The 21,978-nt window shown below is 40.3% G+C and overlaps 2 protein-coding genes across 8 annotated transcripts in view; one reads left to right on the top strand and one right to left on the bottom strand.

The window, feature by feature from the left end:
- The window catches only part of LOC101325202 (interferon-induced very large GTPase 1-like), a 31,479-nt gene extending 21,419 nt beyond the window's left edge, over nucleotides 1–10,060 (top strand). For all 5 annotated transcript variants that reach the window (XM_004317833.4, XM_073807902.1, XM_073807903.1 and 2 more), the window contains one exon: nucleotides 1,019–10,060. In XM_004317833.4, coding sequence (XP_004317881.2) covers nucleotides 1,021–8,319 — 7,299 coding nt within the window. In that variant the 5' untranslated portion in view covers nucleotides 1,019–1,020 and the 3' untranslated portion in view covers nucleotides 8,320–10,060. The remainder of the gene's footprint in view (nucleotides 1–1,018) is intronic.
- ZNF215 (zinc finger protein 215) overlaps nucleotides 1–21,978 on the bottom strand; it is a 151,792-nt gene that overhangs the window by 105,509 nt on the left and 24,305 nt on the right. The window lies entirely within an intron of this gene.

The following is a 21,978-nucleotide window of genomic DNA, read 5'->3' as shown; positions in this document are numbered from 1 at the left end:
ATCCAGAAGTGGATGCTGGACAATATTGTGGTCCTATTTTTAATTTTTGAGGAACCTCCACAATCTTTTCTATAGTGGCTGAACCAACTTATATTCTCAGCAATAGTATACAAGTGTTCCCGTTTTCTCCACACCCTCTCCAGCATTTATTATTTGTAGACTATTTGATGATGGCCATTATGACTGGTGTGAGGTGATACCTCATTGTGGCTTTGATTTGCAGTTCTCTAACAATTAGCAATGTTGAGCATCTTTTCACATGCTTGTTGGCCATCTCTTCAGGGAAATGTCTTTTTAGGTCTTCTGCCCATTTTTTGCTAATCCCATTCTTTTAATGTAGCTGTCCAGTTTTCCCAGCACCACTTATTGAAGAAACTGTCTTTTCTCCATTGTGTTCTTACCTCTTTTGTTGTAGATTAACTGACCATAAGTGTGTAGATATACTTCTGGGCTCTCTATTCTGTTCCATTGATCTATGTGTCTGTTTTTAGGCCAGTACCATGCTGTTTTGCTTACTGTAGCTTTGTAGTATAGTCTGAATCAGGGAATGTGATACCTCCAGCTTTCTTTTTTCCTCAAGACTGCTTTGGCAATTTGGTCTTTTGTGGTTCCAAATAAATTTTAGGATTATTTGTTCTACTTTTGTGAAAAGTGTCATGGGTATTTTGATAGTGATTGTATTAAATCTATAGATTGCTTTGTGTAGTACGCACATTTTAACAACATTAATTCTTCTAATCCAGGAACAGAGGATATCTTTCCATTTCTTTGTATCATTTCCAAATTTCTTCATCAGTATTTATAGTTTTCAGAGTATAGGTCTTTCACCTTCTTGATTAAGTTTATTCCCAGATATTTTATTCTTTTTAATGTGATCATAAATGGGACTGCTTCCTCAATTTCTTTTTCTGATAGTTCATTATTAGTGTATAGAAAAGCATCAGATTTCTGCAAATTAATCACAGAGTTCTGTATATTAACATGCCAAAGGCTAAATGAGTGTCTTTTCGTCCCACAGCCATGGACACAGAAGAGTCTACCCCTAATGAGCTCCTGCTCAGAGACAAAAATGGGCAAGATCTCCAAGAGATGTTGAGAGAAGTAGGATTGGCAGTTGAGTACTGGTTGCCCAAGCTGCAGGAACACCTGGGTGTGACCTGTGCCCAAGCCTTACAACACCTACAAGAAAAAGAACTCCAGAAGCTGCAATCCCAGGCACAACATCCCTGGGAGAAAAGGGCCCTGGAGAAGCTGCTTAACCTGTCATACTCAAATACTCTTTCAGAGTTACAGGAGTCTCAGGTGGAAACAATAAAGAAAAGGCAGAAGCAGGCAGAACAGGCACTGCAGGAGCTAAGAGAGATGCTGGCAGAAGGGAGGCAGCGACAGGAAGAGGCAGTGAGGAAAAAGGAAGCAGAGCTGATGCAGGCAATGGAGATCCCCAAAGAGTTCTGGCCACGTCCCGAAAAGTCCCTAAGAGACGTCACGGAAAACATGCTGAGACAACTCAAACTTATGGAGGGGACACTGTCTCACAGGAAGAACCTTCCAGATAGAGAGCTGGTGCGACATGCATCTGGAGGACTAGCCCTTCAGGGAGTTTACAAAACCAGTAATCAAAGGGGCCTGACAGAGAAGAAAGAGGAGCTACTCGGTGTCCCCAAGGAGTTCTCACTCTGTGGCCCTGTGCAGAGTACACGGATGGAAACAAAGGAATTTACATCTTCTCAACAAGAATCCATGTTCATCCAGGCTGTAGAGAAGCTGGGCTTCAGTGTAACTGCCTCGGCAAAGGGTGGAGGTTGGGGATTTAGCCTGGAAGCTGCTATGAATCAGAGCAAACATTCAGAATCCAAGGAAACCCAACAGTCACATTCTAAGCACTCTTACTTCTGCTCAACCAAGTTCAGCTACATCCCACTGGCCTCCTGCCACTTTCCCACTGACCAGCTCCAGCTCTCCAAGGCTGCTCTACAGGAATTGAAACGCATTGAAGACCTTTCAGGTCAGCCAGAAGACCCAGACAAACTTCCCTTGCTGAGGCGCAGGACTGAAGCCTTCTTCCACAGGTTTGGCTCTCATGCTAACCAGGGCCCTCTGCACCTGGGAGGAATCTACTGGTGGAAAGCCATTTCAGAGGGCTTCCAAAGTGAGCAGCTGGCAGAAGTGAAACAGCAAGCTGCAGAGGCCCTGGATATTTACATAAGGGGCAGCTACAGTGGCTTTGGAGTGAATGTTGCTGCAGGTGTGGATGTGTCAGACTCTCATTCAAAAACAGCCTCTCAGAGAACAACCTTCCAAAATCTCCAAACCAAAGTCCAATTATCTGTGGCCCAGACAGGTGGCCCACCAGAAGCAAATGGCCTTTCACAGTGGAAAGCTGGCCTCGTTGCCAATAATCAAACCTGGTGTGTCATTGACCGGGGAATTCAGCTGGTGCCCGTTTGGGACATCATCCTCACCAGGCACCGAAGCGATTTTAAGGATCCTTGTCAGGTAGCTAACTGCCTGAAAGACAGCTACACTGCTCTGACTGGTCTTACTGCCCAGATCCAGGAGGGAGAAGAATTACTGAGTGTTGAGAAGGAGGCTAGGCTTTTCCTAGAGGATGTGACATCCTGGGAGGTATCTGATCCTGAAGAGCAGCTTAAAAAGCTGATAAATTTCATGCAAAGATTGAGTGAAAAAATAAAAAGTTATAACACTTGGACTAATATATGCCTCACAGATAGGGGTCTGCAGAATTTTCTGGTAGACACTGTCAACTTCTGCAAAAAGTATTCCACATATGAAACTAAATTTATTAAATCTCAGTTGCGCAGCCTTTTGGATCCTCACATCTACAAAGTGACAAACTTTCCTCAGGCTCATTCCATCATGCAGTGGCTATTTCAGTCAGAACCAGAGGAAGAGAATGTCAATATCACCCAATTTTCTGAATTAATTAAAATCTTTAAAAAAAACCAGAATGACCTTATGGAAGTAAAGGCCAAGTCTGAATCCACAGAATCAGTGGAGGAAGCTCAAAGCAAGGTGACTTATGAGGTCAGCTTGTCTCTTGGCTGCTTCTTGAGATACCTCCAAGAAACGGGGCAGCCAGACACACACATCTTGCTACTTTTGATTGCAGCTGGTGCAGGATATCATGTGGTAAACAATACATTTCAGTATCTCCTTGGGTGTGATGAGTTAGACTTCCTACTGGATAAAATGCAAACTGCCCTAGATAAATACCAAGAGCTCAAAAATATTTGCAACTACAAGGCTCAGGCATTCCTGGTGCTCACAGGTCTGACAGCTACACTTGGCATCAAAGTTGCTTCTCCAGAAGAGAAAACAGAACGCTTGGCATTAGTAAGACATCACATGGGACAATCTTTGTCTAAAGAAGTTGTACATGTCCTCACCAAACCTGGGGCAGATCATGATTGGGAAAACCTAGAAAAAGACTTGAGATTGCTCATTGATGAGGATTATGAGGCCACCGTCTCTTCATTGCAAATGGAGGATGTGAAAAAACAATTGCAAAGTCTTTTCCATGGAAAGAAACAGCCCCATGAACCACATGATAATGAAAGTAACAAACGGGAGGTCATAGAAAATAGAGCCTTCCTAGAAATACTCCAGCGTCTAGGCCTAGAACATTACTACCCAAAAATGATGAGCAGAGCTAACTTCCATATGATCTACAAGAATCCTGTGTACAACACCCAGCCCTGCTCTGAAAGAGAGCTTCCCTTCTATTTCCTACAGAAGCTACTGATGCTGGATTATGGGCTGAGATACCTGATCATTAAGGATGATGAATACACAGAGAAGCAAGTCTATCCAAGCACCTCAAATCAAGAAAAGGAGGCTTTTGATCCATATGAAGATCTATTTGAAGACAGTAATAGCACCACTAATCCTTCAGCAACCACTAATGCCAGGCCCTACATTCACCCTATGGATATACAGATGGCAATTCTTCACTGTGCAGATGATTTTGCCAGACAATACATTTTGGCCAAACTTTCCATTTGTCAGTTTGCCCTCCCCCTTCTCATACCTAATCCTTGCAATGCTCAAATTGAATTCTCTCTCTGGTCTCTCAGTCAAATTAGGAGGAGCTGGCAGCAAACAGGGAAATCAATAAAAGAGGAGAAGGACAATTACAAAAATCAGCAGATGTGTCGTGTCTCTACCCCCATTGTGTCTTTTATTAGAGTTGGAAACGGCTTCTCTGCCTCCAAATCTCAGATCATGAACTGTCTTCTCAGTAAAAGGAAACATGATGTCTTTTTTCACCGACATTGCAAAGGGAGCAGCAAAGACTGTCTCTTGATGGGAGGTGTGGTGGAAGTTGCCTGGTTCTGTCCTGGGGGTGAAGATCAGGACAGGTTTGACAACTGCCTGACCTTCATCAATCTTCATGGAGATGCAAAGGAACATGAGAAGCAACTTGCCTTTTTGCAGGAGGTCTCTTCTCTCATTGTGGTCCTCATGTCAACTTCTGATGACAATAAAGAAACCCGAAAAATTGTCCGTGACCTGTGTCAGAAATCAAAAACTTTAATCTGTTTGCTTGATGATAAAGAAAAAACCATGGCAAATAACTCTGGCCCAAGAGTGAGAATTGGGGTCAGGAACAGAAATGAGGCAGAATTAATAGAGGAGCTCACAACTACAATCAGACGTTTGTTAGAGCTTTCTGACACTGCACTCAGCTTGGAGAACTGTGCCCAAATTGCTCGCAAGCAAGGATTGCTTATTGATGAAGACCAGAGAGAATGCAAGGAAGCCAAAGAAAAGGCAGAGATTCTAATGGCCCTACTGGGAGAAATGGAAATACCTCAGATGAAGGAAAATTTACTACCCCTTCAGGGAAAACTGTGGCAACTTTGGTGTAAAAAGGACAAAGAGCTCTATCATCTGAGAGAAAAAGGGAATCGAAGCATTGAACAACACAAGAGTGAGATTGAGACAGATAAACAAATGATACGATGTCAACAGTTGAGAAAAGCCTTTCCTCTCAATGATTTAATGCATTCTGTCCTTGAAATTCTCCAAAATCATTCAGAAACTCATACCAAACTCTACTTCTTGCAATGGCTGAGTGTGTTTTTAGACAATTTGACTGCAGGACACTTGGAAAAACTAAATGAGAAGAAAAAGGCATTGTGGTCACTGGTCCAAAAAGAAAAGCAAGAGGCACCAAAGAGCAACTCTCTGAAAGGCTTGCAGAATGAGATAGAAGTTATCTCCAGAGAGATTAGTGACTGCACCTTGGGAATTGAGCAACTTCTCAGAGAAGTTGGCCAGATCTATGAAGCTCTGGAAGAAGCTTCATCCATGAAAGATACCCTATTTCTCTCCCTTCCCCACATTGCTGCAGATCTGATGCTATCTGGTTTTCCCATTGAGCTAATGGATGGGGATGCTTCTTATGTGCCCCTGAGGTGGGTGGCAGCTGTTTTTGACAAGGTCTCTGAGAAACTTGGAAACAAACGGCTCTTTGTTCTCTCTGTCCTTGGCCTGCAGAGCTCAGGGAAGTCCACCCTGCTGAATGCACTTTTTGGGCTGCAGTTCACTGTCAGTGCTGGGAGGTGTACCCGGGGGGCCTACATGCAGCTTCTGAAGGTGGAGGAGACATTTGCAAAGGAACTTGGCTTTGACTTTGTGCTTGTTGTGGACACAGAAGGACTTCGGGCCCCAGAACTCAGCAACAAGTCCCAGAATCGTGACAATGAGTTGGCAACCTTTGTCATCGGACTTGGAAACTTGACTCTGATCAATATTTTTGGGGAAAATCCATCAGAAATGCAAGATATTCTACAAATAGCTGTCCAAGCTTTTCTGAGGATGAAACAAGTAAAAATATCTCCTAGTTGCCTCTTTGTTCATCAGAATGTGGGAGAGATTACAGCTAAAGACCAAACTATGGAAGGACGAAGGCGGCTAGAGCAGAGACTGGATGAAATGGCAGCAACAGCAGCTGAAGAAGAGCAGTGCTCAGATGTAACCCGCTTTCGTGATGTCATTAAGTTTGATGTTAATACCCATGTCTACTACTTTGCTCACCTCTGGGATGGCAATCCCCCAATGGCCCCTCCCAATCTTCGTTATAGCCACAATGTCCAAGAACTGAAAAGCAGAATTCTTGTGACTGCCCAACAGGAATCTAGGGGAAGCATCATGAAGATATCAGATGTAAAATTCCGAGTTCAAGATTTGTGGAGAGCACTATTGAATGAAAACTTTATTTTCAGTTTCAGGAATACCCGAGAGGTCATGGCCATGAGCAAACTGGAAACCATGTATAACTACTGGACATGGGAGTTGAGGAGTCATGTGCTGAGCATACAGGACCAGCTGATCAACCAGATTCAGAATGAAAAAATCCAGATACTCGAAACACACACAATTGAGGCTCCAGTTACAGAGAAATATGAAGCCATCAAGCAAGAACTTGAAAAATATTTTAATGAAGACCCAGATAGTGAAGTGCTGGTACAGTGGAAAGGAAATTTTGAAAATAAGCTAATAATCCTTAAAGAGGCATTCATTTTAGACAGCCAAAGAAAAGCCAAAGAACTTCTTAGTTTTAAAAAGAATCAAGAAAAACTGCATAACAAAAAATCAGGTTATGAAAAGGAATTACTGGAAAAAAGCCGAGAGTTGGCTTTAACTGTAAAGGGCACCCAACTGAGTGAGGAAGAGCTACATGAGAAATTCAACACACTTTGGAAAAAATGGGTCTATGATTTGTCCTCAACTCTCTCTCCAATCGCAGAGCCTAAAATTGAAGTGGATTCTGAAAACATCCTTTTGGATTATTTCAAAAAGGAGAAAGACAGGGCAAGCATACTGAATAAAAATTATGGAGAAAACTTTGAAATCAAATATGACATACATATCAAAATGAACAAGAAATATTTGAACTTAGTTACAATGACATTAGAGGTCCAGGATAAAGAGTCCATAAATATGACTACTAACCGCATTGTTTCAAAAGTTAATGAAACTATTGACAACATTTGTAGGCAAAAGCATGATTACAATCCAGCTTATTTCTATGAAATCCTGAGAATAATAGATGAGGAGGTGAAATCTGCACCCACTAAGGAAAGATACACATTTACAAGAAAATATGAAATAGACTTATCCTTGTATTTATTCCAAAGAGCATCAGTGAAGTTTCATCATATGCACAAGGAATTCAAGAGAGCAAATGATCCTGTAAACTATCTGCAAAGCAAGAAAGATGATTTCTTCATGAGTTTTAAGATCTCTTGTCAGGGAGCAACCTCAATTAAAACATTTGTTGATTTTCTGTGGCACAAACTCACCACTGCTGTCTCCAACACCATAAAGAAAAACATGGCCCGCAAAATTGCTGGGGACATGCAAGCCACCTGCCCGGCATTCAATGGAAACAGGGCTAACCTGGAGAAACACATTCTCATCTCTCTGGCAGAAGAGGAAAATTTTGGTAATTTTTGGCAGTACATTCATAATCCGGAATCGTATTTTAAGAATTACATTGAAAACCACATTAAAAGATATTGTTCTGACAAAGGAAGTGAAAAAATGAAGACATTTTTAAGAATAAGTTCAGATGAAATCAAGAATACCATCCTCTCAGCTATTCAGGCATCCACAGCAGTAGCTAAAGAAAAAGGCAGCACTGTGTCTGGGTGGTTGGATTTGTTCTGTGATCACCTGGGGAGTAACTTGATCTTTCCACGAAAAGACTTGATAAGCATTGAACACCAGGAGATAAAAGATATTGATTTTCTCAAAGAAGCCATGAGTACAGCTTTGGATCCTGAAATGAAGAGAGTAGAACAGAATGATTTGTATATGTTTGTAGAAGAAATCGTTCCTGAAATCCAGAAAATGCTCACTGAACATCTCTGTGGCTGCTGGAAACAGTGTCCCTGCTGTGGAGCAATTTGTACAAACACAATCCCTATGCATGATGGAGACCACAGTGTTCCCTTCCATCGTCCACAGGCTGTCAGTGGAGGAAGGTGGTACAAAACAGACCATTTTGTCATTGATTGCTGTACCAGTCTGGTAGCAAGTGATTGTGTTATGGTTTTCGGAGATGGCAGGGAAGTCCCATATAAGAACTATCGACAGGCAGGAGGGGAATATGCCAGGTGGAGTATCACCCCAGACACATCCACCCAGCCATACTGGAAATGGTTTGTCTGCCACTTCAGATTAAAGCTACAAGAAAAGTATCTCCAAAGATTTGTAGGTAAAGGTAAAATTCCTGATGCATGGGACAAAATTAAGAAACAGGATGTGCTTAATGACTTGAAAGAAAATTAATACTCAATGACCACAAAACAGCCCCAGTATCTGAACAAAGGAGGCACATTACCTGAGGAAGGCTAAAATATCACCCACTCATAAGGAAAACATCCCTTATATCAATTTTTTCAATTGAAACATCTAAAACTAAATCAGTTAACAGCAAGAGTTGAAGACTTGCTGAGAAAGAACTTCATTTTTCTTTGCCTCAATTCCTTTTGCTTTAAAAACAGATTACTAAAATATATGAGTACATGATAAAATCAAATAAAATCCATTTAAAATACCTACTTCATATTTTAAACTATTATTCTGAATGTTATTTTTTATTTTTAAATATATAATGTTATTTAAAGTCACAAGAAAGTCATTTTCATAGAGGGAAGTTAAAATCATTGCAGACTGCCACAAATTCTATAGAATAACTACACAGTTTAACCAATATACAGTTCTTGACTGGAATCTACAAATTCTTTTCAGTTCTAAGTGTATTTTTTTTACCCTCAGAAATTTGTGAGGAAGAGTTATTAATGCTTGAATGCAAAAACATTCATGGAAAATTCATGATTCCCAATTCCCAAATATAGTGCTTTTTAGGGATATCCTGTTATAGGAAATGAAAAAAAAAAAAAAAAAAAAAAACCCAGAAACTTGACCAGGATAGAGCCTGCATCAATTCTGGAAACATTATTCAAAAAATATGGAAAATAGAAGTTGAATAACTTTTTCTTATTTAACCATCATCCTCCTCTTCCCTGGTGCCTTGGCACTTGCCTGTGCATGTTTTTTAAAAAAGGAAAAGAAAAAGTTCACAGGAGCTTAGGTATTCAAAGCCTAGAGCTATGTACAAGTCTGAAAAGGACTGGTTAATGGAACAAGATTTATGACAAGGTAAAAAGGGCCATTTTAATCAAGGCTGTGGACAAGGTCAAATTTGATTAAGCCATGATCATTTAATCATTAATGATTAAAAAAAACTATTCCTTCAAGACTAAAATGTCAAAAAATATATAGTTTTGTGTGGTGATATTTCCAAAAGAGATGCTTTTTACGTATTAAAAGGTAAGAAAATGCTTATCTCCAAATCAGGCACCCTTGTGACTTTTCACAGTATTTGAGCCATAGGGTCATGATCAGAAATAAAAATGAAGAACATGCTGAAGCCAACCAAGGATCTGAGAGGGGAAGGAAATCTCCCTTCTGCAAACTTTTACCTTCTAAAGCAATGACTTTTGCTAGGTTCTCAAAGCTGATGATCTGAAGGAATCCTGATGCAAAGAAAAAAGATTATTCATGCCTGACATAAGGGCATCCATTGGCTTCCATTTCAGGGTACACTGTCTACCCGTCCATAGCCAGTGAAAACAGACAGTACAAAGAGCAGTCAAAGGACTTGGATCTTCAGAGCTGGGAGACAGGAGCGTTCACTCTGCTATCCTTGTGCCCCAAGGCTTCAAGCATACTCTCAGTTTCAGGTCAAATGACCATGTTTCCAGAAGAAATCCTGGAACAGAAAAATTATATGGAAAACAGATGTTCTTGGACAGTAGGGTTTCCCTTTTGTTCTCTAAAAAAATAGCCTCACTGAGAGTTGGAACTAGTAGGATAAAGTTGAAATAGTGATAAAAACAGAACCCATGCATAATATAGCACCTGTTTCTGACATAGCTGCATCCTTGATAACTGTGCAATGTTAACATTCGCTGAATGCCTTTCATATTTGTTTAATGAATCCATTAAAACTTTTAACTAAAAAGTATTATATATCATATATTAACTTTGATTTTTCACGCCAAATTGTTGTGCATAAAAAAATTAATTTTTTGATAAATTCCTCAGGCATTTAAGTAGAGTGATTATTAAATGAAATTCAGAGGCTGTGTCAAGAACCCAAAATGGCTAGACATAAGTTGGGAATGAGAGAAGATGGCTATGTGTAAATGTGGTTTTCTATGATAGTAGTGGATGGTAAAGTGCCATCAACATAGGGTAAGGATTAAAGGGTCAGTGGGTTGAGGTCACTGAGGGAGATCCACTCCACTTAGGAACAGTGGAGTAGGGTGAATGGAGTCAGTAGGGATGAGAATCATATGGTCATCAAAAATGGGAGATGACGGGCCCAGTGTAGGTCACAGATTAGAGATGGCCAGAGTTGTAAGGTCAATAGAGGTATAGTTCACATGGTCAGTGGAACAGGTCTCTCAGAGTCACTGAAAGTGGGGATCATGGAAACATAGGAATTGGGGGTCACCACATCAATAGACTTCGGGGATTTCCAGAGTAAGTTAAGCAAGAGAGGACAAGGCCTGCAGGGATGGGGCTAGGAGGGTGTTGGATTCTAAGACAAGTTCAAATAACATGAATAAGAGGTGAGTTGCTTAAATGAAGCTGGAAATTTGCACTAAAAAGATTTTCACTTAGGTCTCTCTCCCTCTCTCTCTCTCTCTCTCTCTCTCTCTCTCTGAGAGAGGATATAAATACGGGAAGGTCAATTGAATAAGGTGTGTTATGGACAAAATATTTCTGTCATCCATAAATTCATATGTTGAAGCCCTAATCCCCAGTGTGATTTTAGAGGGGGCCTTGGGAGATAATTAGGGTGAGATGAGTTCATGAGGGAAGGGTCCTCATGATGACATTAATGTCCTTATAAGAAGAGACATCAGAGGTATCTCTCTCCCTCCCCAGGAGCATGAATCAAGGAAAGATCACATGAGCACACTGCAATATGTGTAATAAAGCAAGCCAGGAAGAGAGCTCTCATCAGGAACCAAATCAGCCAGCATCTTGATCTTAGATGCTCTAGAACTGGAAGAAATAAATTTCCATTGTCTAAGACACCTGGTCTGTAGTGTTTTGTTACGGCAGCCCAAGCTGACTAAAATGAGGTGTGCCTAAAAATTGGCCCCCTTAAGGTTTGGGATGCTTTTCCCTTAGACTATGGAAAAAGACATATGAAACATAAAACTTTTAATTTTTCCCCTTCCTTCAAATTTGTAATTATCTTTAATCATTCTCTTTAATCAGTCTAACCCTTCAGTAAGGTCTAAAAAAGCCATTTAGCCCTTTCTAGTAGTGCTGTGACACATAAATAGACAAAACAGAGAAGGAAAATGTGAGCACTACCAATAATAGTATCATGATAATGACTGTACTGATATCTTTGCAATAGTAGTAACTGTGATATCTTGGGCAGGTAGTTTAACCTCTCTTTGTTCACGTGCCCTGTCTGTAAGAGTGCATTTCTCATTCTGCTACTGGGAAGTATAAATGAATTCCTATTTAAAAAACATTTAAGACAGAAGCAAACACAGAGTACTTTATAAGTGTAAGTTATTATTATGTTATACTACCACTCCTAAGTTCCTTATTCCTTTGCATTTGAGTAGCATTTTATTAGGAACACACTGATGGGTTAAGATAGTCTCATCTGAGGTTCATCGGCAGGAATATTCAACCAGGACCCCTTGGGAAATCACAATTGAGGATACAGTAAGTTCTCAATAAATGTGGTTATAACTGATGGCTCAAAATGAATCTCGATATATTGATGTCCCACAGTACTTTATCTGTAGTCATACCTCTTTCAAAAACTAATCCATCAGTCAAAGATGTAGACAAGTCATTGTCACAATTCTTTAACAGCATAGAAGATAATATGTCTTAGGTTATTCAAAAGGTCCAAGACCTGGATTCACACACAATTGATTTATTAGAAAAGCTATCCCAGTAAAAAAAGAATAAGGGTAAGCAAGAGGGGGAATGTAACTTAAGGTGAGGGAATAAATTAGTAAGTATGCAAATTCTGAGAGGTAGAAAATGTCTTTCAATTCTAGTTAACAACCACAAACTTGAAAATTAGACTGTTTGGTTTTGAATAGGACTTCCACCATTTAGTAGCTGTGTGACCTTGAATGACTTTCTCAACCTGTCTCTGCTTCATTTTCATCCATAAAATGGTGCCACCTCATAGAAGTGTTAAGGATTTCTTGAGATATCCTTGGCACAGCATATATAGTTCCAATAATAGTAGGTGGCGGTAGTAGTAGTAGTAGTACTAGTAGCAGCAGCAGCAAAGCAACAAAAGTCATGTCAAAAGAAGAAATTACTATAGTTATTAAAATTATTATCATTTCCATTACAATGAAATGTGTTTATGCCTGTACCACATTCTCAGCTGTAAATTCCTGAAAAAGAGTTCACGTCTTGTTCATCTCCATACGCTCAGCATGCAGAATGGTATTTACCCCAATGTAGGTGATGAATCATGGCTCTTACGTACAATTGAGGACAAGCTTAGTAAATACTGGAGTTGGAAGTGGAGACAGTTCGAAGGAAAAGAGAGAAATCAAAGATGATGCTGCTATTTCAAACAGGGAAAATGCAGCTGACATCAACTAAGTAAAGGTCACCAATGGCCTCCACTTTGCTAAATCCAATTTTTTATTCACAGTCATATACATGACCTACCAGCATCATTTTGTCCCTCTCATCTCCCTGAAACACTTCTTTTACTTGTATTTGAGAATACTGCACTCTTGCTTCTCTCCTCCTATGTCACTCTTCTTTACTGCTTCTTCCACTTCTATCAATCTCTCAATGCTAATATACCCCAAGGGCTCAATCTTGGGTCTTCCTTCCATATCTAGGCTCTCTCTCTCTCTTAAGGGGTCACCAGTCCTCACTGCATTAAATACCACCTACACACTGATGACTCCTAATACATTTGTCTCACCACACCTCTCACTAAATGTCGAATACATGCCGACTCACCATCTCCACTTGGATGTCTCAAAGACATCTCAAGCTTAACATGCCCAAAACTGGATTCTAAATATCCCCTCACTCAAACCCTGCTCTTATCTATAGGCTTCCTCTTCTTAGTTAAAGGTCAATCCATTGTTTCAATCCCCTGGGCCAAAAAATACTCTAAATCATCCATAATTCTTCTCACCCAATCATTCATTGATAAATCCTGTTAAACCTACTGTCAAAATATATCTAAAATCTAGCCATTTACCACCACTCCACTGCAGGCACTGAGGCTCAATAGCCTCCTAACAGATTACCATAACAACATCCAACATAGCAGTCAGAAAGCTTTTTTTAATGTAAGCTAGATCATTTTAATCCTTTGTTCAAAACCCTGAAATCTCCAGTTTTCATTCAGTGTAAAAGTCAGTCATCACAAGATTCATCAAGGCCCCATGTGATGTGATGTGATGTGATGTGATGCAGCTCCTATTACCATTCTGACCTACTTCTATCCCCCTTAGTCACTCACTACAGCCATTCTCAAAACCACTGACTAAAAAAAAAAACAAAAACAAAAACAAAAACAAAACACCGACTAAAAAGATGACTGAGTCCCCAGGATTAAAGACCCTGTAGCACTGTGGCAAATATATATTATAATCATCCCTAAAGAGACCTACAGATATTTATTCAGATAAATATGCACTGGGGAAAGGGGAGTACCCAGACATTTTGAGAATTATTAGACACAAGGTCTGAGTTGACACTGACATCTAGAGAAACGAAGTATGATTATTCATAACTGGAGGCTAGGTAATAAATGGGGTCTTTCCTAGGCTAAAGTCAAGCTCACATTCAGTCCACTGGGTCGACAGACCCACAGAGTGGTCTGTCCCCAGTCCCCAAATGTATAATCGAGGAATGACAAACTTGGCAGTTGGACTAACCCCAAAATTGGGTTCTTGTCCTATGAGGTAAGTGCTTTAATAATGAGAAAGCCTAAGCAGAAGTCTTCAAAATTGCCCTCCACTCTGGTTAATAAATCTTTAAAAATTCACAACACAGGGGATGGCAAAGATTAGTGCCACCATTAAAAACCTAAAGCGGGGGCTTCCCTGGTGGTGCAGTGGTTGAGAGTCCGCCTGCCGATGCAGGGGACACGGGTTCGTGCCCCGGTCCGGGAAGATCGCACATGCCGCGGAGTGTCTGGGCCCGTGAGCCATGGCCACTGAGCCTGCGCGTCCGGAGCCTGTACTCCACAACGGGAGAGGCCACAAGAGTGAGAGGCCCGTGTACTGCAAAAAAAAAAAAACAAACAAACCTAAAGCGGTGGTTATCCCTACCATGTCTCCATTTAATTAGCCAGTGTGTCTCTTGCAATAACAGATGTATCCTAAAAATTTCTTGTAAATTGCTGCTAGCTTATCCAATGGTAGCCCCTACTGCAGGTTCTGTACCGGCCAAGGTAATATTACTAGAGCTAAGATAGTATTTGCCACTGATACGGCAAATGCATTCTTTTCTATTTCAGTGGTAAGAGACTACTAGAAACACTTCACATTCATGAAACGGACAAATATATTTACTTAGAGTTTTGTCCCAGGGCTCTACTAACTCTCCTGCTTTCTGTCATACGACAATCCTAAAGAAAGGGGACCATCCCAGAGAACATCGCACTGATCAGTTATATGATGACATCACGCCAATTGACCGGGAAAGTAAGAGGTGGCTAGTAAGTTGGTAGCCTTGTTAAGACAGGTGCTCCAGAGGATGGGAAACAAACCCTACAGAGGTTCAGGGACCTGCCATAACAAAAGTTTTTAAGGGTCCAATGGTCACGATATCCCCTCCAAATTAAAAGACAAATAACTGCATCTTGTATTTCCTACAATAAAAAATAAAGCACAGCACCTGGTAGGCCTCTTTGATTTGGGGAAGCAATACATTCCACACCTAGGAATACTTCTCTGGTCCATATCAGGTGACAAGGAAGCCCACCATCTTTGAATGGGGTCTAGAGGAGGAAAGAATTCTCCAGTAGTTTCAGGCTGTGGTGCAAGTTGCCCAAAGGCTGAGCCATATGGTCCAGCAGACCCTATGGGGTTGGAGGTGTCAATTATGATAAAAGATTCGCTGTGGAGTTCATGCCAGGGATCAGCAAACCACGGCTCATGGGTTGAACTAGTATGCCACCATTTTTGGAAAACATATTTTATAAAAATGCAGCCATATCCATTCATTTGAATATTGTCTATAGATGCTTTCACACTACAAAAGCAGAGTTGAGTAGTTGAAACAAAGAACATATGGTTGACAAAGTCTCAGATATTTTCTCTGGCTCATTATAGAAAAAGTTTGTTTATGCTTTGTTTATGGTAGGCCCCAGCAAGAGAATCATGATGCAGGGGTTCTGGAGTAAGGCCATGTCATCTGCACCAGAGAATTATATGCCTTTTGAGAAACAGCTCCTGGTCTGTCACTGATCCCTGGTAGTTATGGAATGCTTGACCATGAGGCACAAACTGATCACGTGACTGAAAATGCCCATTTTGAGCTGGGTTATGTTGGACCCACCAAGGCTTACTGTCAGAAAGGCCCCGCAGCAATCCATGGTAAGATGCAAATGGTATATCCTAGATCAAGTTTGTTCAGGAACAGAGGGCATTATTAATCATGAACAGGTAGCCCCAACCCCCATGTCACCTACCATTGTTGCACCCGGAACCCTCCCCCAGCTCACATCTATAGCTTTATGGGGGTCACATCCAAACATCTAAAGGAATAAGAAAAAGCTCAAGCTCGATTTATGGACAAGTTGGCCTCACATTGTGTACAACCTAAAAATGGATGGTAGCTGCATTAAAGCCACATTTGTAAACAGCCTTGAAAAGCAGTAGAGAGGAAAAAAATATCTTCCCAAATGGAAAAACTGCAAATGTTGCTCCTAGTCATTGGCTTTGTATGATAAGAGAAGTAGCATAAGGTGAGAATATGTACAAATTCCTAGGAAGTTGCCAATAAGAAATTAGAAGCTTTTGGGTAGAGCATGTGCATGGACATACAGCAGTGGGCACCAAGTGTGAAGAACTTTATATCACACATGCCCACCAGAAAACACCCACCACTGAAGGGACACTGAACAACCAGGTTGGAAAAATGACTTAACCAGTTCATATTATCTGTTCTTCCTCATCAACCCTCCAAGAACTGGCATGATAGGCACATAAATGAAATGGTAAGGACAGTAGATACATAGGCTATGCATGGATGCAATAACAGGAACCAAGGCTAATCTAGCTAACGCTGCCTCTCAATGTCCAACTTCCAACAACAGAGACCTATGCTGAACCACCAATATGTCATTATTCTCAAAAAGTCCAAATAGACGCTTGTTTGCAAGTCAATTTCATTTTACTCCTTCCATCCTGCAAGGTCCAACACTTCGTCAACATGGGGATTGATACCTATTCTGGGTGTGCGTTTGCCTTTCCTGTATGCAGAGCCTTGATTAGCACCACTATCTGGAGATGTACAAAATGCCTGATCCACAGGTATGGTACCCGGACAGTTGAGGATAAGGGAAAGCTAGAATTCATGGTTACACCCCCAAGACCAAAGGAAGCAATATAGGCTATAGTTCACTTCTAACCTTCCTCTTCTAAGTTTCTCCTCAGGAAGAGAGGCCCATGGACAACAAGGAGGAATTGCCCTCCAAACATGTTTGGAAGGTAAATCTATATGGCATAAGAACTAGATTCTGCTGGTCATGAAGATGCACCACTTAGATCTCATTCAATAAAAACTTCTGTGAGTAGAGGTAACTGAGAGCCTCCACTGCCCACCTGTTTGGATCTATCAGGGCATTCACACCGAGGCCACACCTCCCCCAGGCTGCCCTCAATGACTCAGCATGGAAAAGCCCAATCTTGCTCATCATGGAGTTCCTTTAACTAGCAATCATTGCTCAGGATTCCCTATAGGCCTGGCCAGGATTTGTTCTAAACTCACTGTGGTCTGAGACTCCTTTTACCAAACCCTTCTTTCCCTCTCTCCTTTCTCAGGTGTCAGACCAGCATTGTGGTCTGAAGGATTCCCTTGCTTTCATTGCTTTCTCCTCTTATACCTTTCACAGGCATTTCATCCAATAAATCTCTTACATGTCTAATCCCATCTTGGCGTCTGCTTCTTGAAGGACCAAACTGACGTTAAAACCCCCTCACACTTTTATTTACTTAAATTAGTTTGGAAATCTTTCATTACCAACACATATGAGCTGCTTCATTCTGTTCACTGATTTCATTGATGCACAATATTTTATTTAACCAGATGCTGATGGTCATTTAGGCTTATCTCCTAATTTGACTATTACAAAAATAAAAATGCTGCAATGATGAATACATCTGAAGAATAGTTTTCACTTAAGTTGTAGAAATTGTTGAATCATATAATAAGTAATTTTTGGGATTTCCCTGGTGGCGCAGTGGTTAAGAATCCACCTTCCAATGCAGGGGACATGGGTTCGAGCCCTGGTCAGAGAAGACCTCACATGCCGCGGACCAACTAAGCCCGTGTGCCACAACTACTGAGCCCACGTGCCACAACTACTGAGCCCACGTGCCACAACTACTGAAGCCTGCACAGCACCTAGAGCCCGTGCTCCGCAACAGGAGAAGCCACCGCAAAGATAGACCCGTGCACCACAACGAAGAGTAGACCCCGCTTGCCACAACTAGAGAAAGCCCGTGCACAGCAACAAAGACCCAAAGCGCCAAAAATAAATAAACAAAAAAGTAATTTTTAATTTTCATAGATACTGCAGTATCTAACACATCCTTTGTCTTTGTTTTCACATGCTCACCAACCCCTTTGAATCATCAAGTTTTTTAAAAATAGTATCTCACATTTTTAAATTTCCTGTTATTTCATTGTTAGTAACTTTAGGATCCTTTCACTTATTTACAAGCTATTGATACTTTGTTATTCTTTCTGCTTACTGTTGTTGTCATTTGCTTCTTTCTCTCGAGTCATTCTTTTTTTTTTTTTTTTTTTTTTTTTTCGGTACGTGGGCCTCTCACTGCTGTGGCCTCTCCCGTTGCGGAGCACAGGCTCCGGACGCGCAGGCTCAGAGGCCATGGCTCATGGGCCCAGCCGCTCCACGGCACGTGGGATCTTCCCGGACCGGGACACGAACCCATGCCCCCTACATCGGCAGGTGGATTCTCAACCACTGCGCCACCCGGGAAGCTCGAGTTGTTCATTTTTTCGATTATTTATTTGTAAGACCTTTCATATGTTAAGTAAATTCGTACTCTTTCTCACAGAGGGGTTGCAAATATTTTACAGTTGACACCTTTCTTTTGACTTTGTATAATGCATTTCTTAACTTACAGAAATGAGTTTTATGTAGTCACAGGTACATATCTTTTCCTTTCTGGTATATGGTTGTTTCTTGCTTGGAATGGCATTCTCCATATCAAAAATAATAACAACAACAACAAGAAGAAGAATAAAACATTTCATTTTCTTCTAGTATATTTATCAATTTTTGGACTTTTTTGAAATTGTACTTTAAAAATTTTTTTTTATTTTTTAGCTGCATTGGGTCTTCATTGCTGCACATGGGCTTTCTCTAGTTGCAGTGAGCGGGGTCTACTCTTTGTTGTGGTGCACTGGCTTCTCCTTGCAGTGGCTTCTCTTGTTGCAGAGCACTGGCTCTAGGCACGCAGGCTTCCGTAGTTGTAGCTCACGGGCTCTAGAGCACAGGCTCAGTAGTTGTGGCACACAGGCTTAGTTGCTCCACGGCATGTGGGATCTTCCCAGACCAGGGCTTGAACCCGTGTCCCCTGCACTGACAGGAGGACCCGTGTCCACTGCGCCACCAGGGAAGTCCTGAAATTGTACTTTACTGTAAGTTATTTTGGTAAAATAAATAAGGTAGAGGGTCAATATTATTTTCTTATGGCCATGTAGTTTTTGAATAATCCAATTTTTGTCACTCGTTTTAAATAAAGTTTTAATCATAAACAGAGTCAATATGACTCCTTTTATGGACTTTTGAGTATTAGTACCAAACCCTTTTTAAATATGAAGTTTCCTTTATTTGTGAATATCTTGCAAGAATAGTACAAGCTTATATCTTCTATCTTCTAATTTCCTTGACTGCTCATTCATATATTTCTCTGAATATATCAACTTGACTAATTCCAAACATAAATGTTACATATTTATTGAGATTGACTTAAATGTATACTTAAAGAACAATATATTCCTTTGCAGCAAAAAAGCTTCCTCAGAAAAATGTATCTCATTTATTCAGTATTTTATGTACCAGCCAAAGGCTTTAGATATTTCTCCAGAACAGTAGTATGTACATTTCTCATTGTATTTAGTCCAATTTGTTATCTCTTTTCAGTTACCATTGCATACGAAATCAACTTTTCTATTATATTTACTGACCACATATTTTTTACATATAAAAAATCATTTATAATTGATATTGATAAAAGCTCTAAAACATTGATTTTTAAATATTAATCTTATACCAAATAATGGAATAATTTTATTATACTTATTCTCTGGTTCTCAATTGATTACAGGTTTGTTATTTTATCATTTGCAAACAAGCAGGCACCCACTTTCTCAATTTGTATTAAGTCTTTTTGTTCTTATCATGTCTCATTAATTTGCTTAGATATAACAATGTTAAGTAAAGTGGATGTAGTATCATAGTAAAGTGGTATCTTTGTTTTCTTAGCCTTAGTGAAAATACTTTTGGCTTTTCACCATTAAAGATGACATGGGTTTCTTATTTGAGATATGTATTTTTACCATTCTATAGAAGTATCTACCTATGCCTACATTATTAAGAATTTTACTCATAAATGGATATGTATTTTTATTATATGCATTTTCTGTATCCACAGAAAAGATAATATTTCCTAATAGTGAACAAGCCATACTTCGCACTTGTGTATTTTATTTTGTAATGTTTGTGTGTTCTATTTGCTAACTGGAATTAGAATGTTGACCCAATTATTTATAAGTGAGATTAATATGTACATTTATTTTGAATATTTTTGTCAGTCTGTAGTAGTAATAGTAATAATAATAATAGCAACAACAATAACAGTAGCACATATCTCTTACGCACTTACTCTATACCAAACATTCAAAGAGTTTTAGGTGTATTAACTCACTTATACCTTACAACAACAACATGTAAGCACTGTTTTTATCCCCTTTTTAATAGAAAGAAACTGATGCAAAGGAGGTTAAATAACTTGACTAACATCATACTGCTAGTAAATGATGATGCCAGAATTTGAATACGGGTGGCCTGATTCCATAGCTGTCACTTTTAATCACAACAGAATCTGTAAAATAATTTAGAGGATTTCCTTCTCTCTTTAAGTCTGGGAATTGTTCTTATGTCATTGGCATTACTTTTCTTTGAAGTCTAATAGAATTCCCTTTTTAACTATCTGGGCCTAATTCATTTATCTCATTCCACTCTGTAAGGAAAGAGAGAACAACACAGACAATGTTTTGACACCTTTCTCAATTATTTTCATGACAATTATTTTACTTAGGTTTTCTATTCCTTTAATGTAGATGGCTCAAACAAATTGTGCATTTCAAACAAAATTTCCAGTGGACTAAAAAGGCTGAGAAACTTCTAGGCAATGTAAAGTACATGGCCTCTAACTGACAGCAATATATATATATATATGAAACCTGATACACATATATGTAGAGATATAGGTAAATTATACAGATAGATATAGATATAGACATGTGAAACTTAGCATATGTGAAAAAGGAAGTTTGTTTTTAAGTAAATTTTTCCAACAATACCTGAAAAATCCCTAAGACCACAGACAGCTGGATCAGGGAACTGTAGTGCTCATGCTATGCTCAGGGGGAAAGTTAAAGAGCTACAGAAAAGCTGAACCAGTCCCAGGAATCAGAGCTGTGGCCTTCCAGTCTAGGATAAAGCCACAAGAAAAATTCTCTCACTAAAGAGAATAAGAGAGTCATATGAAAAATTCCAAAGGCAGCATCAGGGACTGACACAGAAACAGACTGATGCTCTCAAATAACCTCCAGCCTTTGCAACGGCCATGGATTCCTCACACAGAGAATCTAAGTACCTGGGTAACCAGTAGAGCAGCCCATCTGATGAGTATACTTGCCTTCTCATAATTAGCCTCTGCAACTACTATTAGGAGAATCATAATTTTCACATTCACTGGGGAAATTCATGCCATCTACTGGTACAGGCCAATCCAACTGAAAACCACTAAAACAGCTGAAGAAGAAGGTAATGTCAGCATCATGGTAGCATGAGACACCCCCTCTGTCTCTTCCCTTCAATCTACAACCAGTAAAATATTCATTAACTCAACAAAGTTTCCTCTGCTTAACACACTAGGATGCCAGAGTTCCACACATCCGTACATCTACATGTGGGTGAACTAGAAAACATAGAGGAGGCAGACCAGGTTAACAGTGGAGGTAGTGCCTATAATCCTGGACCCCCAGATACAACAATTGAGCCCACAGCCCCAGAGAACCCAGTAGCAAGAGGGGAGTAGTGCACATGACTCCAGCTTCCCAGGCACGATGCCTACAGCCACAGGGAACGGGGCAGCAGCAACAGTAGAGCCTGACACCCTGTCTCTCCAGCAGTGGAAGTATCCATGACTCTGCACCACTCCCCCACCTGCAGTAGTGGTACCCACAAACCTGACACCCGTGGACATGGCAGAGGCACCCACAACCCCAGCTTCTCCCCACCTTTCCTTATTATAACAGAGCCTATGAACCAGATGACTCCAGGTAAAACAGAGGTAACTGCCATCTGAGTGTCCCATGTGGCAACACCATTGATAACAGCAGCACTGGCAGCAGCAAGTCACTGGC

Source organism: Tursiops truncatus, chromosome 8 (assembly GCF_011762595.2).
Source record: "Tursiops truncatus isolate mTurTru1 chromosome 8, mTurTru1.mat.Y, whole genome shotgun sequence".
Lineage (NCBI taxonomy): Eukaryota > Metazoa > Chordata > Mammalia > Artiodactyla > Delphinidae > Tursiops > Tursiops truncatus.
Note: the sequence above shows the minus strand (reverse complement) of the source record. Positions and strands in the feature narration are given on the sequence as shown.